At 35.0% G+C, this 13,230-nt stretch overlaps 1 protein-coding gene across 4 annotated transcripts in view; it reads left to right on the forward strand.

Moving 5' to 3' along the window:
- The window catches only part of ZPBP (zona pellucida binding protein), a 165,828-nt gene that overhangs the window by 91,307 nt on the left and 61,291 nt on the right, over nucleotides 1–13,230 (forward strand). For all 4 annotated transcript variants that reach the window (XR_008372894.1, XM_053553735.1, XM_053553737.1 and 1 more), the window contains one exon: nucleotides 7,376–7,452. Coding sequence is in view for 3 of the 4 variants with exons in the window: in XM_053553735.1 (XP_053409710.1) it covers nucleotides 7,376–7,452 (77 nt within the window). In the remaining variant the exon portion in view is untranslated. The remainder of the gene's footprint in view (nucleotides 1–7,375; nucleotides 7,453–13,230) is intronic.

Genomic DNA, 13,230 nt, shown 5'->3' on the forward strand with positions numbered 1-13,230 from the left:
TTTTCCTTTCACTTCCCCCTTCTTTTAAATGATCTTTTTTCTGCTTAGGTGTTGAAGTTTCCTTTTGGTATAGGACTAAAAGGAAGAGATGAATGAAGAGCAAGAAGGGAAAAATGATAGAAAAAGAGGAAAGAAAAAGGGGGTTTAAAGGAAAGATTGACAGAACAGAAAGAGACAGGAATAATACTGGTGTTCTATAGGGTGCTTTGACTCACAGGCACATTTCTTGGCATCTGGGGGAAGTGGGTTGAGTGGGTCCCTTGAGGTCAGGCGCTCCTTACCAGCCTGAACAAAAAGCAAGAATTCACCTCCTCCAAATACAGAGGAAAACAAAAACCAGCAGTATGTCACAGTGTAGATGTACTAATAGCATCCTTCCAAAAGCCCAAGCTAAAAGGACCCACTAGACCAGAGGATCAGGGTTTCTTTGAGCCAGGTCAATGCTGTGGCACCCCACCCCCAAGGCCTCCAAGTGAGGCTTTGTCTCATAAATGGAATACAGATTGACAAAGAATAAAAATGATCATGCAAAAAGGAATAGCAATAAGAATAAAAGTACGCAAAAGAAAATTGATAATAAAATGATTATTTTTTATTTATTTATTTATTTTCCTGTAGTTTTTGGCTGGGGCTGGGCTTGAACCTGCCACCTCCAGCATATGGGGGCTGGCGCCCTACTCTTTTGATCCTCAGGTGCTGCCCTAGTTTTTTTTTTTTTTTTTTTTTTTGCAGTTTTTGGCTGGGGCTGGCACCTTACTCCTTTGAGCCACAGGTCCCGCCCAATAAAATTTTTAATGTGTAAAAAAAAAAAGATGGGAGTATATTTTAGTTGTTTCTTGAGAAATTTCTGTGGGAAAGATAAGAGAAGTAGAAAAATTATTACATAAAGAGAGACTGAGGAGAGAAATGGAAAGGAAAGAAAGAATAAAAAGAGTGGGAAATCCAGAGCAAAGATGGAGCCCTTAATAATGAAGAAAATAAAAATGGAAAAATAAAAATACATTAAAATGAAATAAAAAAACAAAAGCTCTTAAGGGAAAAAAATGAACAAAGAAAAAGAATAACACAGCAGGAAAACTGTGGCAAAAATGGAACCCTTAGTATTGAAAAGGGAAACAATGAAAAATTACGAATACAAGGAAAAAATACAAAAATAAAGGGAATTTCATGGGAAAATTTTGAAAAAAAAAATTTAAGAATTAAAAAATGCACACACATTTAAAAATTTTAAGAATGAAAAATACACACACACACACACACACACACATATATAGTTATATATATATTGCCTAGACAACAGGCAATATTCTGAGGTATGAGATGCTAATTAAATAGCTGTATAGAGACCTGGTCCCATCATCTTGATGTCTTTGCCCTCAATCCCCACAGGGCTGGGAGCCTTAAGCTCTCAGCAGCCTACTTAATAGATATAACTTGACCTTTCCAAACTGTGTCCCTTGTTCACAAAGTGGCTTTCCCAGGAAAGTGGTTTTTGCTCATGTTTCTCAAGGGATGGCTACATAGCTTAGCAGGAATGTCAGAACTGGCCCTACCCTAGGAGCCCAAGAGCTAATCCTGCAAGGCAGCTCTCCTACAATGGCTATGTGTGGCTGAGAGCTCTACTCTGCTCAGTGGCTTAGTCCTCACCCATGGTGCTGTTCAAGATCACTCACTTGCCCTAACTCTCCCAAGGTAACTCCAGCAACCATCCAGGTACACACACACACACACACACACACACAAGGCCTTCTCTGTGACCATGAAACAACTTTTCTGGGCAGGGCTCCCCAGCTAGAGGTGGCAGTAGTCTTTTCTCCCTGATCTCACCTCAAGTGCTGCAAAAGAGATGTCTCTAGTCCACTATCTTGCTCTGCCTTTCAGCTCTCAGGTTTTTAAAGAAACTGTGGCCTTTGTCTGAGACCTTCAGAGAGGCTTTTCTCTTCTCCAGTATACACTGAGAGAAGAGTTGGTATTTCTCTTCCTTTGAGTCATTTAGGCTCTGGCAAAAGCAGAACTCTAGTAAATATTTCTCATCAGGGCAGGCTTTTGTTAAAAATACCCGTGGCATATTTCAAAGATTCTTTGTGTACTTTGCTCTTGGCATATTTCATTCACAATGGTCACATTTTTCCTTCCCTTGTAAGAGAGTTTTTTCCCTGTCTTCATAGTGAGAATCTGTTGGGATTTCTGGAAATAATACTCGTGAAAGTTTATAGGCTTCCTTAGGAATGGGCTGTCTTAGAGTTTTTAACTCTGGAGTTTTCCCACACTGAGCCTTCAATAGTTCCTCAATTTAAGGTAGTCTTAAACTATAGGTTTCCCACTCCTGGTTAAGTTTTTCTACTGTTAATGGTCCCATTGATAGACTTCTGCCACTTGTAAGCTGAGATCCACTGTATATAGCAATCTGCCTTTACAATTTTGTAGGCAGCAATTAGCCTGCATCCTCAATTTTATTATGGGTCTAAAAATGTTGATTTTTCTGTTTGTTCAGACTTTTCTTTTGTTTATTTTTGGAATAGTAGTGACAGCTAACAAGATTCTTCATTGTCAGAATGGAAACTGAAGTCTTCTCATTTCTTGTTTGTTCCTTAATCCTTGTGTTACTACTTTCTTTTATGTTTAATTGTTTATTTGCATAGCACCTTTGTAATTTCTGAGAATATTACTAACCTTCTTGGTGGCTCCCCTGATGAATAGAATTAGCATTTCAAAATTAGAACAATCTATTTTGAATTAATTTCAATGTAATAACATTAGTATTTCAACATTGTCCTGTACAGTTTTTCTTCCCTCTTTTATGTTGTTGTCACTATTTACATTATAGTACTTTGTGTATCCACTAACATAGATGTTATAATTTTTTAATTTGTTTTTCATTTTAATATTATGGGGGGTAAAGTGAAAAAATAATACCCACTTTTATATTTGCCTATATATTTATATGTTATAGTTACATATATCTCTGTTATTTATTTTTTTATATAACTTCAAATCACTATTGTTCATAACTCTTGTTTATTTTTTGAATTTCTTAATTTCTCCTTCATTTTTGAAGGCTTTTTTTTGCCAGGTATAGGATATAGGTTGAAAGTATTTTTATATCTGAACTTTAAATATGTCCTTCCATTGCCTTTTAGCCTCATGGTTTTTAATAAAAAATCTGATGTTCATCTTATTGGTGACCTCTTATATATGACAAATTACTTCTTTCTTCCTGTTTTGGAGACTCTTTATTTTTGATTTTTGATAGTTTGATTACAAGGTATCTCAGTTTGAAATTCCATTTACCCTTTCTGGATCCTGTTGAATTTGGGCAATTTTTGTGATTATTTCTTCAAATATTCTTCTTTCCCCTTTCTCATTTATCTCTCTTTCTGTGCATTATGCAATTGTTGGTATACTTGACATTGTTCCACAGATCTCTAAGGTCCTCTTCATTTATCCACCCACAATTTTTTTTCTTTCTTCTCTGACTGGAAAATTTCAGTGAGCTATATTCAAGTTAACTGACTCTTTTTTTTTTTTTTTTTTTGAAAAAAGGAGAAGAATTTATTTTCAGAGAAGCAATGTGTAGATGGGGGAACAGAGCCTCCAGGAGAAGTTCACTGATTCTTTATACAGCCCACTCAAACCTTTTTCAAAGGTTGTTTGAAAATCTTTAGTAAATTCCTCATTTCAGTTTTTACAGTTTTCTCCAAAATATTTACTATTTATTAGATTCCTATTTACAATAGTTTTTTTTTTTGCTTTATTGTTCTCTGTAAAGACATGATGTTTATTATTTTCTTTATTTCTTTACCCATGATTTCCTCTCTGAGGATTTAGCTTTCTGAGGATACTTGAGGTAGTTGATATAGATTTTTTTGGTCTAGTAATTCCAATATCTGTGCTTCCTCAGGGATAATTTCTATTACTTTTTGTTCTCTGTGAATGGTCTATAAATTCTTGTTTCTTTGCCTGCCTATTTTTCTGTAAAATTTTTACATTTTTAAATATTTTAATGTATACTCTTGTAATCAGATTCTTCTACCTCATCACTTGCTTCTTATGTGAGTTGTAGTTGTTAGCTTTTTAATTTTTCTACTATGTCTTTCATTACTTGTGATGATCTAAAGTCTATTTCCATTAATTTTAACTTTTGTTCCCTTTTTAACCTTTGGAGTCTCCATCATTAACCTTTTTGATTAGATAGTGATTTGACAGAGATTTTCTTAAATACTGTGTTTAAGTCATCTTTTGTTAATTTAGCATTTGTTTGGTTGTAAACCTTTGATAATTTTTTAGATTTCTGACAAAAGTTGGTTATGAGCATTTTTGTTCATTTTTCAGTGTTACTGGGGAAAGTGTGGCCTGAAGTTGTCTTCTTCATTTTTCTGTTTGTGTCAATTCTCTCTTCTTTATTTTCTGATCTTGTAGAATGTCTGTTTTACAAAAAGCCTAGGTCAGGATGAGTTTAGTCAGTTACCCAAAATAAAGAGGGGGATATATTAACAGAAGCTCAGGAAGAGATTGCCAATGCAGAGAGCATGAATGTCATATAGTTTGTCTAATGTGATGGGGAATAATAAAATGCCCCTTGGCGGTTACCAGTATTAGTACTAAATTTAAACCTAAACAATGTCTTAGATGTTTTTTCATTTTAATGATCTTTATCTACATAATAAAGACACTGAATTTCTTTTGATTCTGTTGTGGCTTCCAGTAGTTTTGCTTTAGTTTCATAACTAGTAGATTTTAATGAATTCTTTAATTTGTCTTAAACTTTTATAAGGGTTCAAATGTAGAAAAGAATTGTACTTCATCATGATGAGTCAATGTCATAATCATATTATGATGCATGGCTACTTTCTGATCTGCTATCTTCTCAATTCCTTTTTATGGATAGTACTTTCAAAAGCTTCACCTAGGTAAATAATATTTGAAATGCTAGGCTACATTTTACTAGTGCTTTTCATGTATTCATGATACACACACACATACATGAATACATATAATTCCACATGTATTTGTTATACATAAATTGAGAAGTTAAAATTTTCCTAGGCCTAGATTCATTTCAATAGTGCTTAAAATTAAAATAGGCCATATATAAAGCTTCCCCCCCCCAAAAAAAATCTATGTATTACTTCAAAGTTTGTCTGAAATTGTGTGTTCTATCTAATTTTATAAAAATCACTAAGATGAATTGTCTTGTCTGTGATAGTCTATAATAATATCTTATAATATCAGTTCTAATGGCAACAGTGAAATTTCATAACATGTATGAGTTTCAGAGGTATGAAAGGAATATGTTGAAATAACAAAGTAACAGTTTCCCAGTGTTCTCGGAGTATATACTTTTTGTATTAATTATGTTTATGGTCAATTTTATGATCTTCATATAATACATCTATCAAACATATTTTACATAACATATTAGTTGGTAATATAGATAGAGTAATAATCTTTCAAGAAGGTCATATTCCAACTACATCCAAAAAAAAAAAAAATAGCTGGGCATTGTCATGGACGCCTATACAGTCCCAGCTACTTGGGAGGCTGAGACAAGAGAATCACTTAAGCCCAAGTGTTTGAGGTTGTTGTGAGCTGTGATGCCACAGCACTCTACCCAGGGTGACAGCTTGAGACTCTGTCTCAAAAACAAAAACAAAAAAACAAGATCAAAAGAAAATATTCATATAATAATAGGACTGGTTACATAAATACCATGGAAAAGTTACCAGTTGCTCTCTGGGTTCTAAGGAAGAGAAGATGTTATTAAGTTGATGAACAGTTAAGGAGGTCCATAGAAAATAATCGGTGTTTTGAAAAATTTTCTATGGAAAATGAACAACTTAAACTCATGTTCTCTGACAGCATAAGGCATTTTTGGTCTAATAATAGATAATGGGTTTGCATATGGGTTGAGTTATGGGAAAAATAAAATTTTCAACATTGTAAGGGGTTAAATTATAGAGAATTTTGATTGTTAAGCTGAAGTTTTTATATTTTAAGTCATACTCTTAGAGCTGGAAAATATAACAAAATTGTATTATTTGGCTGTTTATTTTACAGATAAGATAGTGAAAATTTTAATAAAATCTTATATATAGCAAATATTTGGCTTAGGGTTTTTGCTGAAGAGTGATTTAGCATTAGAAAAGCAATGGAAGAGAAATGTTATAAAAATTTTCTGTTTCAGTTTTCAAAAGTCAATTTAAATATTATGATAAAGAGTATTAGACTCATGATAAAATATATTTTCTTAGTTTCATCTCTAGATGCTGATCAAATAGTTGTCTGGTTTAAATTTCACACAAACTTTATGGGCACCCTGTATGTCTCTATTTATTAGTGATATGCCTAGGGCTCGAAATAACATTTTTTTCATATATTTTTGAATGGGATGGGTAACTTACAGTTTTTGAGCTTGTGGCATTGATTTAGAAATATTAATTAATGGAAACACTTGAATTTATATTTCTTTGATTTTTAAGGCTTGGTAGTATTAGAGGAACTTTTCTCAGATGATCTTACAGACATTACTCATTTACATATTGCTAAATCTAGTGGGATTTTATTGGTTTTCTTCACTTATCTATCCCAAGTACCTGAGATTATGCAGCACAGAGTAGACTCCTGGCAATTGTGTTAAATAAAGGAAGGCATGCAAATATGAATGTGTTTACCATTTTAGTTACCATGGCCACTACCACAGTTCAACCTCAATCCCATTTCAATGTTGTGTCATGATTTACCTTATCTCTGTCACTTGTAAACAGAGATTAAGAATTTAGTTCAGGAGGGTCCAAACTGCTGCCCATGGACTGCATTCTGATTTTGTGAGGACTTTTTTGCTTACTTGTGGTGTTGGATATCACAAAAAGTATGTGTGGACCTTTACTTTGCTAATCAACTTTGTTTAGTGTTTGTTTACTTAATGTGTAGCCCACAACAACTCTTCCTCCAGTGTGTGGGAGAGAAAATAAATGTTGAATACCCTTGAATTTGAGTTAGTCAAATGACATATAGTATATTATATAGGTAGAGTTAAATAGAGTACTGAACGAATACACATGTATTTATGTGTCCATGAACATACATGTTACAAAAGATGGAAAAGTTATATTGCTCAAATTTTATGAAATCAATAGCCATACATTCATTATTAGAAATGTTGATTAATTCTTCAATTCACTTTAGAAGTGAATTTTTCCTGACTTATATAAAGCAAATGCTTGGCTTAGGTTTTTTGCTAAAGAATGACCTAGCATTAGAAAAGTAAATCTAAGGGAAGTGTTATATAAATTTTCTGTTTCATTTTTCAAAAGTTAGTTTAAATATTGTGATAAAGAACATTAGACCCATGATAAAATCTAATATATTTTCTCAGTTTCATCTCTAGATTCTGAAAAAGGACCCAAGCCATGTACAGATCATAATTGTGAAGCTTCAAACAGATTAGCTAAGGTATGTTATGGGAGGCTGGAAAAAAGAAAAAAAAAGTTCAATGAAAATTCCCTGTGTATAAGTAAGCTTCTTAGCTATTTATAAAATACAATGAATTCCTGTTTTTAGGAATTTCAAAAATAAACATAAAATTCCACCCAATAATAAATTATTATTTATTACAAATAATAAAAATTAATAGAAATTATATCTTTATAAAATGCTTTCAAATTTGGCAATTTGTAATTCATTATATGAAGAAGAATGATTTTTCAATTTATTTGGTATTATTTGCTATTGCTAATTAGTTTATAATTATTATCCAAATAACATTATCCATGTTACTGTTATTGCTTCATACCCAGTATCCTCTTGTATATGTTTAGGATGAAAATTATGCTATAATTTCCAGAAGCAATTTAATTTAGTTTTCTTTTTTACATACCAATGTTTTTGTTACATGGATAGCTTTTAATGCTTAAGTTAAGGCTGTTAGTATACTCATCACACAAATAGTGTTCATTTTACCTCGCGGGTAGGATTTTGCCTCTCTCCCCCTCCCTGTCCTCCCTATATGATTTCCACTGGCTTTTACATTCCTTGGTGCACATGTGTACTCATTTGTTTCAATTTAATAGTGAATCCATGTGGTGGTCATTCTTAATGCTTAAGATTGCTTTGGTACTTTGGTGCCTTTTTTGGTTCTAAATGAAGCATAAGATTATTTTTTCTACCTCTGAGAAATATGACTTCATTGTTATTCTGGGAAGTGCATTACATCTATAAAGTACTTTGTGCAGTCTAGATATTTTAAGAATGTTGGTTCTACCAAACTATGAGCATAGGTGTTTTCCATTTGTGCCATTTGCAATTTCTTTCATCATTGTTTTTTAATTCTTGTAGCAATCTTTCACCTTATTGATTAAGTGTGTTCCTAGGTCTTTTATGTCCATTCTAGCTATTGTGTATGGTATGGAGCCTTTGATTTGTATTCATGGGTGATGTTTTATATTTCAGTGGTATCATTTGTAATGTCGCCCTTTTCATTTCTGATTAATTTGTGTCCTTTCTCTTCTATTTTTGGTTAACTTAGCAAGAGATCATTTAGTTTTGTTTGTCTTTTTATAGAATCCACTTTTTGATGATCTTCTGTATTACTTTTTGTTTTCCATCATTTCACTTTTTTTTTTTTTTCTCTTTGCAGTTTTTTTGGCTGGGGCTGAGTTTGAACCTGCTACCTCCGGCATATGGGGCCAGTGCCCTATTCCTTTGAGCCACAGGTGCCGCCCTATTTCACTCTGTTTTAATCTTTGTTATTTGTTCTGCTGGCATTGTATTTGGTTTGTTCTTCCTTTTCTAATTCTTTGAGATGTGACATTAGGTTGTTAATAGAAGATCTTTCTATCTTTTTGAGGTAGGTATTTAAGTCTACAAATGTTCCTCTGAGAAATGCTTTTATTAAATCTCATGGATTTGGATATCTTATGTCCCCTTTGTTATTTAGTTCAAAGAATCTTTTGATTTCCATCTTGATTTCATCTTGACACAATAGTTGTTCAGCAGCAGGTTGTTTAATTGCCAGTACATTGTGTAAATTTTGTTGTTTCTTTTGGAATTGTTTTCTAGTTTTATCCCACTGCACTCTGATAAGTTATAGTATGATGTGGCTATTTTAAAATTCACTGAGACCTGTTTTGTGGCCAAAGGTATAATCCCACCTTGGAGAACGTCTTGTGTGCTATGTTCATTTTTTTGGGGGGGGGTGTTGAATTTTGTATAAATGTTTTTTAAGTCCATTTGTAGTGGTAGAGTCCCATTTCAATCTTTATTTTTAATTGATTTTATACTTTAAACACCTGCCCAGTGTCCTGGCAATTAGAATACTCCTGTTTATCTCTTTGCTTAGATCTTGTAGAATTTCCTTTATGAATCTGAGAGCTCCTGTTTTCTGTGCATATATATATAGGATTGTTATGTCCTTTTGTTGAATCACTCTCTTTACCACTATAATGACCAGTTATATAATCTTTCTCTACCATTGTTGATTTAATATCTGTTTTACCAGATACTAGCATAGCTACACCTTCTCTCTCTTTGTTTCTATTTATATGGAATATTATTTTCTGTCCCTTTACTTCAAGTCTGCAAATCTTTGTGGGTTAGATATGTTTCCTGAACTCACCAGATACTTGGCTTTGGGTTTTTATTCATTCAGTCAGCCTATCTCTTTTTAGTTGGACATTCAGATTGTTCACCATGTTAGTATTGATATGTAGCAATGGCATCTTATTGCTTTTTTTCCTCATTTGTGGTATTTTTTTTTATAAGAGTGATGAGCTTGGGTAGTGCCTGTGGCTCAAGGAGTAGGGTACCAGCCCTATATACCGAGGGGTGGCAAGTTCAAGCCCGGCCCCAGCCAAAACTGCAAAAAGAGAGAGAGAGAGAGAGTGATGAGCTTTAATTTTGGGGTGATTTTACACTGATAGATGTCTATTGTGCTGATCCATGTATAATGTTATTCTAAGTATTTCCTCTAGGACAAGTAGTGTCAGATTCCTTTAGCATTTGCCTATCTAGAAAAGTCATTATTTCATCATTGTTTGTGAAACTTAGTTTTGTAGGATATTAAATTCTTAGGAAGTTTTTCTGTTTCAGAAGACAGAAGATGGGGCACCACTCTATTCTTGCTCGTAAGGTCTCTGCTGAGAAGTCTGCCATTAGTCTGACAGGTTTTCCTTGTACTTCATTTGTCTGCTTATAGAATTTTCTCCTTCATTTTGACTTTTGCAAATTGACATATCGTGGTGTCCTATTAGCTGTGCATCTTCTTGGTGCTTTATGATCATCTTGTTTTTGGATGTCTGAATTTCTGGCAATATCAGAGAGGTTTTCTCCTATAATTCCCAAGAAAAGATTTTCCATGCTTTTTGTTTTTCTTCTCCCTCAATGATACATTTAATTTGTATTTTAGTTCATTTCTCATAGTCTCAAATGTCTTTGAGTGATTATTTAGTCTTCTTCCTTCTGTGTTCTGCATCTTCAAATGATTGTTATTTTCAGAGTCTGTCTTCAAGCTCTGACATTCTTTCTTCTGCTTGGCTTAGAGTATTGGTGAAGCTTTCTGCTGTTTTGAAATTCCCTAAATGACACTTTTAATTTCTTTAACTTCTATTATATCTTCTCTTTTGTTGTCTAGATTTCAGTGATTTTTCATTTTTTTAAATTCTTTAAATTTGGGGGGGGGCTTCTTTTTGTTACTTTTTAACTTTTTCTTCATTTCCATTCATCCTATTTGCCATCTGTATTCTTAATTCAATTTCCTACATTTTGAAAGTTTCTTTTGGTTTAGATCCACTCCTGTAGTTCCATTGCGATCCCTTGTGGGTGTTGAGCTCTTTTGTTTTTTCATGTTACCAGAGTTCTGTTGCTGGTTTCTTCTTCTATGAATCCCTTTCTCTCACCTCAGTGCTGATAAGTCTGCAGGGCACTTGTTCTCCTTTGTCTGGAACTCTCTTACTTAGTGAGAAGAAAGGGAGGTCCTTAGATGGTGTTTTTGTGTCCTACTCTGGAATATTGACCTAACAAGAGAGGGTGCACTGACAGACTATGATGCAGTTGTTCTGTTTGATTACCTTCCTCTGTAATTGCCTCAGTTCAATCTGGTGCTGGATGATCTTTGTGTGAGGTGGTAGGTTGTTCCCCAGATCCTTGTTGGAAGCTTGAGTTGGAGGTTGGGTAAGATCTTCTCAACCTAGGCTAGCATTGTGGAGATTCACTGCTTGGGGGCTCGTTGAAGAGGTGACAGTGACAGCTGGGTGAGCTTATCTGGGCATTTGTCATGGGTATCTGGGCTATGGATGTTTGTTAAAATCAGGTCCATAATGACAGCTCAGGGCTGAAGGTATCCTAGTGGGGCATTGGACCCTGGGTTCATTGGAAACAATAGAGGCTTGTTGGTGGAATCTTGAGGTCCACACACAGTACTGGAGAATCTTGGCTACAGAGTTGTGGGCCCCTAGGATCACTGGAGCCACATTGGCAGAGTTTCGTGGCCCAAGGGTGGTACTGGATCCTCTGGGCTACAGCTAAAGTTCCTGCAGTTGTGACTAAGCTTTGGGGGTTGATCCATGGATCAAGCACAGCAGGATACTCAGAGCCAGAGGTGTGGCATGGCAGCAGGGAAGGACCTGCGTGGATAGTCCATGAGCTGGGTCTGTGGTACCTGAGGTACTTCCTTTGCTCAGATCCCACATTGAAGGAGAAGGGCATTCAGCTCCTAGTCGCAGTACATAGCCTAGGGAGTGTCTGCTGCGTTTGCTATTTACCTGGCCACGTTGGGGTGATGCATAGGTGGCTGTTTCACAGCTGAGGTCAATGTAGACCATGTGCCCTATACCTGAAAGCTCGGAATGGTATCATTTTCAGTAACCCAGGATCCAGTAGCCACAAGATGCCTACTGCCCCTGCTCTCCAGGGCAGTGTCTATGCATGGATTCTCAGCAACTTTCCCATAAGTCCAGTGTTTGCAGTGATGGTGAGGGTTCCCTCACAGCTCAAACTATAGTGTCCACGGGGTGAGCAGGAAGCCCCAGGGCTCTCCTCTTGTCCTTCCACACATGTGGATGCCTCTTGAAGGTTTACTTCTATCTTGAATGGATTGCTCGGTCCCCCTTTCCTTCTCTCTGAATGTCTCCTGTCACTTCTCTACTGTTTTACAATGTTTTTTTTTTTTTTATTTTTTTTTCCCAAGAAGAGCCATTCATAAATAGGCATATACTTTAAACTTTCATTCCTCTCTTTGAGAGAGGTAAGTGAGGGTTACTTCAAGTCTGTAATTATGCCCCTCTCCTTTTGTTTTGTTCTGTTTTTTTTTGGGGGGGGGAGGGGGGGTGTATTTTTTTTTTTCTGAGACAGGGTTTTACTCTGTTGCCCAGGCTGGAGTGCAATGGTAGGATTCATAGTTTACTGTAGCCTCAAGCTTCTGGGTGCAAGCAGTACATCTGCCTCAGCCTCCTCACCTGAGGAGCTTAGACTACAGCCATGTGCCACTACACCTGGCTAATTTTTCTCAATTTTTGAAGAGATGGGATCTTGCCATCTTGCATAGGCTGGTCTTCATCTCCTGGTCACAGGACAGCCTTTGGCCTCCGCTTCTCGAATTACTGGGGTTACAGACATGAGCCACTGTGCCCAGACCATTATTTTAAACATACCCTTCCTGCTCAGTACTTTTATGACAATATTTTCCTCTGTGTAAATATACTTCATTGGCTATACACCATCATAAAAAAATAATTTTTTTTTGGAATATAAAGTAATTTATAGTATGATGGTTGTAAAATTTTCTACTAAATGTGTAAATATTTTATACTGAGATCACTGCTCAATTGCCTAGTAATTTACAGGTAACTTATTTCTTAATTTATACACAGTAAGCCTTCTGAAATATAGTTTAAGTCATCAACCTATACATATATTAGGTCATATTTCCATTTAAAATTTCCTTAGGAGTTGCCTCTTCTCCTTGGGATAGAATTTTTTTCTTTGTTCTTTAAATAAGATTTCAAATATTTTAAATAGGATTTCTTTGGGGAACCAATAAAAGCAATAATTTTATTTTTCTTCTCTCATTTCTTACTCACATCATTAACATGTCTTTTTTTTTTATTAAATCATAGCTGTGTACATTAATGTGATCGTGGGGCACCATACACTGGTTTTATAGACCATTTGACACATTTTTATCACACTGGCTAACATAGCCTTCCTGGCATTTTCTTAGTTATTGTGTTAAGACAT

Source organism: Nycticebus coucang, chromosome 11 (assembly GCF_027406575.1).
Source record: "Nycticebus coucang isolate mNycCou1 chromosome 11, mNycCou1.pri, whole genome shotgun sequence".
Lineage (NCBI taxonomy): Eukaryota > Metazoa > Chordata > Mammalia > Primates > Lorisidae > Nycticebus > Nycticebus coucang.